Source organism: Tupaia chinensis, unplaced genomic scaffold, assembly GCF_000334495.1.
Source record: "Tupaia chinensis unplaced genomic scaffold, TupChi_1.0 Scaffold000710_1, whole genome shotgun sequence".
In the NCBI taxonomy this organism is placed as follows: domain Eukaryota; kingdom Metazoa; phylum Chordata; class Mammalia; order Scandentia; family Tupaiidae; genus Tupaia; species Tupaia belangeri.
Genome location: NW_006160234.1, coordinates 515,532 through 526,518, shown reverse-complemented (window position 1 = coordinate 526,518; position 10,987 = coordinate 515,532). Strand labels below are relative to the sequence as shown.

The 10,987-nt window shown below is 36.4% G+C and overlaps 1 protein-coding gene across 1 annotated transcript in view; it reads left to right on the top strand.

The window, feature by feature from the left end:
* COP1 (COP1 E3 ubiquitin ligase) overlaps positions 1-10,987 on the top strand; it is a 250,489-nt gene that overhangs the window by 238,617 nt on the left and 885 nt on the right. The window contains 1 exon segment of the mRNA XM_027776743.1: positions 8,808-8,852. Coding sequence (XP_027632544.1) covers positions 8,808-8,852 — 45 coding nt within the window.

The following is a 10,987-nucleotide window of genomic DNA, read 5'->3' as shown; positions in this document are numbered from 1 at the left end:
AAAAACAATATTGCTATAGGGCATGTGCACTCACTGGAGAGACAGAAACAGAAAGTAAGAAATCACACCCCAGGAAGGATGCCCCCACCGCAGTCCCTTTTCCTCCATTCTCCTTTCCTGATCTTGGGCATACATGAACACATGCCCAGCATGAGTTTCAAACCTTCAGGCCTAGGGCTTAAACTCGACTACGGGGGAGTCAAGTGACATAACCATTATGCCATCTGCTGGTCCCAAGAACCTATCTTAAAAACAAGCCAGGGCGGGCCAACAGATGGCATGGCAATTACACTGCTGGACTTTGACGTGTGGTTCATTCCCAGACTAGTGGCTTGAAACTCACGCCAGGTGTGTGTGCTGCATGCCCAAGATCCCAGGAGAATGGAGGAGAAGGGATTGTGGTATGGCCATTCTCCCTGGGGGAATATTTCTCATTTTCCCTTTCACTGTCTCTTTCTGTCTCTCTTTCTATCTCCCTGGTGAGTACACACACCTTAAGGCAAATAAACCTCTTTAAAAAAAGAAAAAAAGTAAATAGGGCCAGTTCTGTGGTCTAGTGGTTAAGAAAGTCAGATTCAACATGGCTGACTACACAGTTCAGATCCCAGCCCCAATAGCTTAAAAACATGCCAAATACATGCTTACGCATGCCCACAAATCCTGGCAAGATGGAGAAATGGAAGAGAAGGGATTGCAGTATGACTGCATCCTGTTGGGAGTTGTTTTCTCCCTCTCCTTCTGTTTCTTTTGTCTGTCTTTCTGGCAGGTGCGCACTTCCTCTAAACTAAAACCAATACTGTTTTTACTATTTCAATTCCTTTACATTTTTATTTGAATTTTAGAATCAGTTGCCAAGCTGGGTATAATGGTATGCCACTGGGAAACCATCTGGAAATCTGAACTTGAAGTATCACAAGTATTAGACCAGCCTGGGAAATAGAGCAAGACTGTGTCTCTTTCAAAAAAGAAAAAAAAAAAAAAATCAATTTGCCAATTTCTTTTTCTAAAACTTTCTTTCTTTTTTGAGAAAGAATGAGAGAGACAGACAGATACCCTCAACAGGGTCTCACCACACTGCATCCCTTCACCAGTCTTCCAGCTAGCCAGTATTATGGGCACACTACGGGCACGTATGGCATGTTTTAGGTTGATGCAGAATCCAAATCTGGAGCCTCCCATGAGGATCCAGAATTGTCCAGAGGTGCCCCACTGCCTATGCCACTGCAGTTGGGCTAAATTTGCCAATTTCTACTACAAAGTTTCTGAAATGTTTTTTATTGGGATTATCTCCCCTCTTCCCCCCCTCCCCCCGCCCCCGCCCAGTCCGCCAGCTTTATTTCCATGCTGGTTTGGGCTCTCCAAGAACTGCACAAGTGCTCAGCTTCCCCTGATGGGCCCTCGGGGACAGGCAGGGACTGCGTAATATCAGCATTGTTTTATAATTTTCGATGTGTAAGTCTTAACATATGTTTTAGATTTGTCTCTATGATAGTGTTTTTTCTATAGTAGTTTTTTATATTATTGTGAATGTTATTTTTTTTAATTCCATTTGCTCATTATTGTTTGCTAGGTTATAGAGATAAATTGATTTTGGTATAACCAAGCTTATATTTTACAACCTTGCAGAAATCTATTCTTTCTAACTAATTTTAGAATTTATTAGATTTTTCTATATAAGCAGTCATGCCATTTGAGAATAAAGGCATTTGTTTCCCCTGATCTGTCTTTGTCATGACTATTCAGTTGGGTAGTACAGTGTTGAATAAAAGTGGTCAGAGCAAGTATTCTAACCTTGCTATCAATGTGATGTTAGTAAGAAGTTTTTCATAATTATCTCTTGCCATTATGAGGAAATTCTTATCTATTATTATTTTGCTGAGAGTTTTCATTATGAATGGGTGATAAATTCTGTCAGATGCATTTTCACATTGGTTGTGACTACATGATTTTTCTCTTCTATTTGCTTAACATGGTAAATTGCATTTTTTTTTTCTTCATATTAGTACCAATTTGAATATCTGGGTAGATCCCACTTAGACATGAAGATTTGTTCTTTTTAATGTATGTCCAAATTCTGTTTACTATATTTTGTTTAGTTAGGGTTGTTATTTTGTTTTAAGTTTTTTTATAGGGAATTGGTTAGTCGTTTTTTTGTTTTTTTGTTTGTTTGTTTTTTATGTCCAGCTCTGGACATTAAAAAAATGGGTTTTTTTATTCATAAACCAAGTTTGAAAGTGTTTATTACTCCTCAATTTAACAGCTTTTTTTCCCCTGTTCTATTTGAGGATTTGCATCTTTCATAGAATTCATTCATTTCAAAAAACTAACTTTTAATTTTAGTAATTTTTATCACTTTCTGTTCTATTGATTTCTGCTCTTCACTACTGCCTCTCTTGTACTTTAAGGTTGTACAGAATTTGCTCTTTTCCTTGCTTCCTAAGGTGCAAGTTGTTGCATCATTAATGTTAAACCTTTCTGCTTTACAATGTAAACCTTGATACCTATAATATTCTAAGTACTGTTTTAGCTCTATTACACCCATTTCATATGTTGTGTTTTCATTATCTTTTAGTTCAAAGTGATTTCTAATTTCCATGTGAGTTCTTACAATTTTTTTTTTCAGATGTCTTTGTTATTTTCAACTTTAGTTCTGTTTTGTCAAAGAACATACTTGCATGACTTCAGCCTGTTACATTTTCTGGGATTTATTTTATGATCTGATACATGATGTCTCTTGGGTTTACATGTATATGAAAAGAAGGTTTATTTTTGCTATTCAGGTAAAATGGTCTATAAATATTAATTAGCTCAATTTCTTTTGAGAATATTGTTGGTCTTTTATATATTTACTGACTTCCTGTCTACTTTTAATTCAATTACTGAAAGAAGAGTGTTGAAATCTCCAAACATGAGTAAATTTTTCTATTCTATTTAATTCTATCAGTTTTGGCTTTGCATATTTTGAAGCTCTATTTTATTTAGCCTCAAAATAGAGGCCATCACCACTGGGGGTGATATCTTACTTTCTCTCTCTCTCACTCTTCCCCCCTCTCTCTCTCTCTCTCTCTGGTGAGCACACATGCCTTATAACAAACAAACAACAACAACAAAAAAAGAAAATTGTGGTATTTAGGGCCAGTCCTATAGCCTAGTAGTTAAGGGAGCAGGATCTGACTTGAGTGACCAAGACTCAAATCCTGGCTCTGACAGCTTGAAAAACATGCCAGGTGCATGTGCATGTGTGCCCCAAATCTCAAAAGAATGGAGAAATGGAAGAGGGATTGAGGCATGACCAGGCCCCTTGAGAGGTGCTTTCTCCTCCCTTCCCCATTTCTATTTCTCTCTTTGACAAGAGCACACACTGTCTGGCAATTTTTTAAAAAAGTATAGTATTTAGGCTATTTAATTATCAGTTTGGTTAGGTTTATGTCAGTCATGTTGCTGTTTATTTCTGTTCTGTGTTCTCATGTCTCTTTTTCTTAACTGTTATTTTTATAACTCATATGTCACCTTTACTAGCTTATTAACTATGCTAGTTCTTTTACATTTTCAGTGATTTCTCTAAAGTTTATAATATCATATTTTATTTTTAGTCTCCACTATAGTATATTATTTGTGCATAATGGAACATTACAATCATATGCTTCTGTTTTCCCCTTTTATGTTTTGTGCTCTTAAAATCTGTGTATGTTATGTTCAGTATATGTTTTACTTCTGTTTATGTTACAATCAGCATCATAACGTTGTTATATTTTTGCTTTAAATGGACAATTATCTGAAATTTTAAAGTAAGAAAATAAGTATCTTTTATATTTACCCACATATTGATCATTTTCAGCAATCTTCATCCATTTTACTAGATCTGAGTTTTTATGTGGTAAAATCTTTCTTTGGCCTACATAATTCATTTAACAATACTTAAAGTGCAGATCTACTTGTGAAAACATTTTTTTTCTTCATTTTTAGATGATACTTCTTGATTTTAGCTTTCTCCTTTTATCATCTTAAATATATTGTTCTATTGTCTTTTGGCTTATATTGCTTCCAATGACAAGTTGGTGGTCTTGTTCCCCTCTACCTGTATGTCATCTTTTTCTCTGGCTTGTTTCCAAGATTCTTCTCTTTGTTACTCATTTTCAGCAATTCAGCTATGATGTGCCTTGATCTGGTTTGTGCCCTTTTTCAGCCTGGAAATTGTTTAGCTTCCTAGATGTGCAGGTTTATAGTTTGCAAATTTTGGAAAATTTTTAGGCTTTTATCTTAGTATATGTTTTCTGCCTCTTCTTCTGTATTTGGGATTCTAACTATACATTTATTAGGGTGCACATTGTCCTATTAGTCATTAAAATACTAATCTTTCTTTTTTCTCCAGTCTTTTTTCCTCACTGCTTTAAGTGGTATTTACTGGCCACCTGCCAGCCCCTAAACTTGATTCTTTTGTCACTTGTTTTTAAGCTTTACTAGGATGGATTCAAGCTAGCAATCAACAAGCTTGTTTTGTAAAGAACCAAATGGTAAAATATAGTCATGTGCCATGACTGACCATCTATATACCACAGTTGCCTAATACAGGCTATACTGTATAGTATGCTATACAATCTAGGTTTGTATAGGTGTACTTTGTGATGTTCACACAGCGACAAAACCACTTAGTGATGCATTTCTCAGAAAGTACATCCATTGTTAAGTGACACTTGTCTGTATTGTAGATTTTGTAGGTCATATGACATCAGTTACAGCTTTCTACCCTGCTAATGCAGTGTAAGAGCAGCCATAGTTGGGATGTAAGTAAATGATCATGGTTGTGTTTCAGTAAAACTTAAATATAAAAGATAGTCAGTGGAATTTATTTTTTAAGAATTATTTATTTAATGCATTTGTTATTATTGTTTTTTAATTTGACTAGAAAGAGACAGAGAGAGAGAGAAAGGGAAAGCGAGAAAGCAAGCCACCAGATCTGGGACTCTACCGTGACTGGCCATATGAGAATCCAGCTTCTTTAACCACCACGCCACCTGCCAGCCCCAAGGCAGTGGAATTTTACTGGGTTGTCAGAAAGTCATGACGCACTTTTGCATTAAAAAAACACATCGTGACTTTTCCAACCACCCAGTATATGTAGTACAAAGGTAGTTTATAGTAGTCGTATATAGTTTCTGACTCCTGGCCTAAAGAAGCATCTCTTTAATTCCACTTTGCCCCCACTCATAAAGCACGATCCTCCTGATGATGATGATGATGTTCAGTTCCCTGAATGTTCAGTGAGATCCCTTCACTTTGATTGGTCAAAATTTGAACATCTTCCAGCTGTCTGACCTAGGGGATTTGACAGTGTTACAGATTCCCAAAAGTTGAGCTTCCCTTTTTAGTTTTATTTTTCTGGCCTTGTGTAGTTTCAAGCTATGAATACAGGGCTTAGTATTTGGATATGGAATGATCCCCATGCAAATTTTCAAAGCTCTGTGTACTTATATGTAGCTCCCTCTTCTGTGGTACTTTGCCCTACAAATTCCACCTGCCTTATAGATACCCTGAACTTTAATCTCTATCACTACAACTCATTGAGTTCACACAGTTCTGCTTAGATTGCTCTCTGCTCTATTTGGATTCTTCTTCCTTGCTTTGTGGTCCAGAAATTGCCTCTGAGTAGAAAGCCCAGGGTAGTTATAGAACTTGCCTCATTTGTCTCCTTTTTCTCAGGGATCACAGTCCTGGACTCCCTGTGACCCAATGCTGGTTATAGTAGGAGAGCCAGTTCTGTTCATTTACTCTGTGATGGCCGACAATGGAAGTTGTTTTTAATATACTTACATATTTTATATTTAAAATAAATTATATATATTTGTACTCATAGTAAAACTAATTTACATTTTAAATCAATTATTTCTAGCTCTAAGAATAACTCCTCCAATTCCAAACTAAGCAAATAGTTGTTATTTCTTAGCTTGCTCAGAGTTTTAATGTATTATCTATAACAGTCTCCTTCCCCCCTTTTTTAAGATTTTTTGTCATAGAGCACGTGAGCTCACCTTTGAGAGACAGAGAGAAAGAAAGTGAGGAATCATGCTCAGGGGGGATGGCCACACCACAATTACTTCTCCATTCTTCTTTGGGGATTGTGGGCACCCATGCACATGCACCCAGCGTGATTTTCAAGCTGCCAGGTCTGGGACTTAAACTGCAGTTGGCTGTGTGGGAGATCTGTACCTTAACAGCTATGCCACCTGCTGGTCCCTAATGGTCCCCTTTTTAAGCAAGCTAAGTAAACTCTCTGAATATTTAATATGGCATCATTTACTTATGCCATAATACTACTGATACTACAAAAAAGAGTTTTTATTCATGTTGCATAGTTATCAGATGCCTTTCTTCTTGAGTTTAGTGTGGTAACTGTGGACTTCAAACCACTCTTCTCTAGTGATCTAGCTAGATTATACCACTTATGTTGAGCCTGATCTTTCCTCGAAAGATAACCTACCATACATTTCCAAGCCTCCCTTGTTCCAGAAATAGAAAACTAAAATTTTATAATCACTCTAACTGGCAGAACTGAACTCTCTGCTAACCAAGTGAGTCCTCATAGTCCCCATTTTCTATCTTCCCCCTTTATATTAAAAAGTGACTTGAACCAAAATAGCAGAAAGAGGTGGAGCTTTGGGCTACAAGTTTTTTGTTGTCTTGACAATTACTTGTTCCCATAGCAAAGGAGCAATTATTGATGTTAACAGCATCCAGTGGTGGTGGCTCCTGGCAATAACTTTCAGTCTTGGAGACTGGAATCTCTACCCTTCTTAAATAGCAACTAGATTTTGCTATTTTCAGCTTCTAGATGGTGTTTACACTAGAATAATTTCAGGGTCCTTTAGGGGCAGTTCTGATATCACTGGGCTTGTTTAGTTTCTTGTTAGAAAGAAATCCATATTGTGCCACACAGTGTCTTTTTGTTGTTTTCTGAGGCAGACATAGAAATTCTGCTGCTTTACTAGCCCAAGTTTAGTTTTTATATTCCCTAAGGATGTCCAAAACTTACTTCAACCTCTTCTAAATTCAGGTCATTTAAAGGGTAGATAAATCCCAAATTTATCTTCTTGATTCTCCTACCTCAGACTCCTTTCTCCCCCCAGTATAGAAGCATTGATGCTCTATGCATCTTAATTTCTCAAAATGGCACCAAATTCCCCAAAGTTGATATTAAAACTAATTCTAATTGTTAATACTACATTATCCATGTTACTGTTTTTAAGAACGCATTTGCTGATTTAAGGAAAAACCTCAGCTAGGAAAACAATTAACTGTTTCTACACACTCCTTTATTCCTTCCTCATACAACTGTGACCTTTGATGCTCTTACTACAGATTACATCTAAGGAGTATTCTGATCCCATTCACCATTCTGGGATAGGGCCCGCCAGTGGCATGGGGGTTAAGACAGCTGGCTGCCACATGGCTGACATTGTGACTCCTGTGCCAGATCCAGTATTTTGTGGGACATGCCTGGTGCGTGTATGCCCAAAATCTCAAGAGGAGAATAAAAGGATTGTGGTGTAGCTATCTCCTCTAGTGGGTGATCTCTCTCTCTCTCTCTCTTTCTTTTTCTCTCACAAGTACATGTACCCTTTAGCAAAACTTAAAAAAATATATATATATTTGTTAGTGAAAGTAATTATTTATTTCCCCATATGCCAGTAGTAATAAGTTGAGCCTGTTTCAAAAGTAGCTTTACCATAAATCAAAGGGAAATTTTTAAATAGAAATGTGTTAGTTCATCATGCAAAAATTCCTTATATCAAGGAAACTGAAATTTAACTTAGCTTAGCTGAAGTAACTTTCCCAGCATACAAACAGGGATTTTCTTTCTTCCCCTCATCACTTTGTCATGAAGCCTGAAGGGGACAGATCTTTTCTTCATTGAAGTTTGACCCTTTATCAGTTTCTCATACGTGCCATTTGGACTTGATCTTTTCATCAGCCATGTGGCCTCCATAGCAATTAGTTTTGAGTCTGTTCATTTTCTCTTAGTTGCCTTCCTTGAAAAGCAGATACTTTCAAGTTTCAGAGCCCTGTTAAACACTGTTTCCAACAGAAGGGATGTCCCAACACTTCTTTCTGGTATTCACTCTAGTAAAATTAGTCTTACCCATTCCTTTTTCTCCTCTCCAAAGAATTGTTTATTTACTAAGGCTTAGAATAAAAGAATACTTGACCACGTATCTCGTCATTCAAAATCAAAGTTATTAAAATATAAATACTGAAGTGACAGAATAATTGAAAAGAAAGATAGCCTTCTTTCCTTCAGATAATATTCCTATTATCTCATTTTTTTTCTGGTATCAAATGTCTATCCATAGATATTTGTGATGAAGATATTGGCAGCATTTGCATCAGTTATTAGTATCTTATGGGGAAAAAATGAATGGAAGAAGAGTGTTCTAGGGTAGAAATTGTTCATCCTGGTTTTTTGTCAAGTTCTTATTTGCATTTTATTTCAGTCTTTGTTTCTCTTGGCTCTTTTTTTTTTTTTTTTTTTTCCATTCAAAAGTTTTCTAGTCTGCTTCTAACTTTCCACAAACATACAGGTTTTAATTTTAATATGCATGCATACATATGTATATTAACCTAATCCCCCAAATATCATGCTTAATGTTTGAAATTCATAGTTAAAAACATCTTAAAGTTGACTCTCCATTTTAGATTCAGTTGGTGTCTTAGGGTGAAGTGAAAGAAGAAGAATGAAGAGGAAATTATTCTTTTGGACTACTCCCCAAGAAATTCTTCTATATACTTTTAAAGCTCTTGTTCTTTTCTAGGAGTCCAATGTGCTGATTGCTGCTAACAGTCAGGGTACAATTAAGGTAAGCTATTTTATGCATCTCCATTTTAAACTCAGGTCCATTAGTAGACTAAAACAGGACCATGGAAATACACAACTGTAGTTAGCTTTAGAGACCATTCCAAATCATGAGTCTGTGTCTCTTTGGAAATGGCTTAATTGAAGAATAGGTAGCTTGCAACAGTGGAAAAAATATTACTACTTGTTGTGGTTGTGTAAATGTTGGATAGATTGACTAATGAAAGCAGATAAAGACTCTTGAGCATTTACTGTGGGCCAAGGCACTGTTAGCATTGATTATGTTAGTGTAGCCACCCCATAGGGCATTCAGTAGACAGGGTCCCAAGTTACAGCAAGAGATGTTTAGACATGGACCAAATTTAATTATGTATTCCTTTCACTATTTCTTCTCTTCTGTGTGCTTCTCTTTCTTCTTTTCCTTAGCAACTAAGTTTTTCCTCAGTTGTCAAGATGGTAGTAAATATATCTCAGTGTTCAGTTGAAAATTTTTATCACATGGTCATGCCATCACTATACTCTGAAAATGTAAATGTCCTTTAACACATAGTCTTAGACACAAATTCATACATAGTTTATCACATACTTTCTTCTGTAGTGAGGAGTTCAAGGAAGTAAAAAAAAAAAATTAGTTATACCAGTATATATTTAGCACTTGGCCCAATAAATTGGATAAATAACCTTGAACTTTCTAAACAAAATACTATTTTGGTTGAAGTTTTAGCACATGTGTTTGATTAGCACTTTTTCTGAGGGTACCTTTCATATTCTCTGCTGCTTTAGAAATACCAGGAAGAATTCTTTCATTTTCTGTGTCTGTTTTCCCTGCCATTTGACATTAATTTTGCCATGGCTTCCTCTGTGGAGAATGGCCTAGCAACCAAGGAAACAAATCCTAGCTTAACACATTATTCTACTGAGATGACATGAACAGATTCAAAGCAGAAGAACTGTACTGTTAGTTGTTCAAATTCATTACATGGTGGTCTCCATTTTTAGATGGCTAGTTTCTCTATTTGGAAAGCCTCTTTAGAAAACCACTGACAGCTTAGATGAAAACCAGGGTCTTGAACCAATCAAAGTTTGTTATGGTCTAGAAGCCTCAAGCAAAACTGTAGAAGAGTCTCTGATTTCAGTGGCTTTCTATAGTCTCTCAAAATCTTATTCTCATGGTAAGGCATGAATTGAAAATAGTACATTTTACTTCTTCAACACATTTGGCCTTTGGAGCAATTGAGATTGCTGCTGTACCTGCAGAAGCTTAAAACTGCATAGTTACTCATATAATTTTACTGAAAAATCCAAGATTTTGTTCAACAGTATTGACTTTTTAGGTTAAATAGCCTGCTTGCCTAATATATAGACAAAAAACATTATGGAAGCAGTCAAGCTTTAGCAGAGCAGGCAGGAGAAATGTCATGCCTTTAAATCTTTGTCATCTAGAATTGTAATCCCTATCAAACGTAATCTTTGTTGTAGTGTCTCATAATTATTCTCAGGTTCTGTGTTCTTTCTTAGCCTTTTGATTTCTATTTTTAGTTTTAGTGCTACCACAACTTTTATGGATAGACTACTTTAACACTGAAAACTAACAGTATCTTGATGCTAAATGATTGATTAGAAAACAAGTGGAGCAGTAGGAAAACCCAAGATTATATCCTGTATTCCTTGATCACTATAAACATTTTATCAGTAGAAGAAATTGATTAAAATCCTAAACAGTAATACTTGAAATTTTCTCAAGAATGTGAAAAGATAGAAACATACATTCTAAAAATAATATATCCATGCTGTACATTGCACAATTTATCCGTGCTTTTTGTAAATTACTTTGGAGGCACCTTAGTGGAACTAACTAATCTGAAAGAGTTCATGCAGCTATTGGGACCAGCAGTTAGCGTAATGGCTATGTCACTAAATTCCCATGTAATCAACTGCGGTTCGAGTCCCAGACCCAGTGGCTTAAACTCAGGCCGGGCGCGTGTGCATGTGTGCCCAAGATCCCAAGAGGAGAGTGGAGGAGAATAGATTGCGGCGTGGCCATCCCCCCCCGGGGGGTGATTTCTCGCTTTCTATCTCTCTGTCTCTGTCTTTCTGGAGAGCACACACGCCCTATAGCAAAAACCTTTCCAAAAAAAA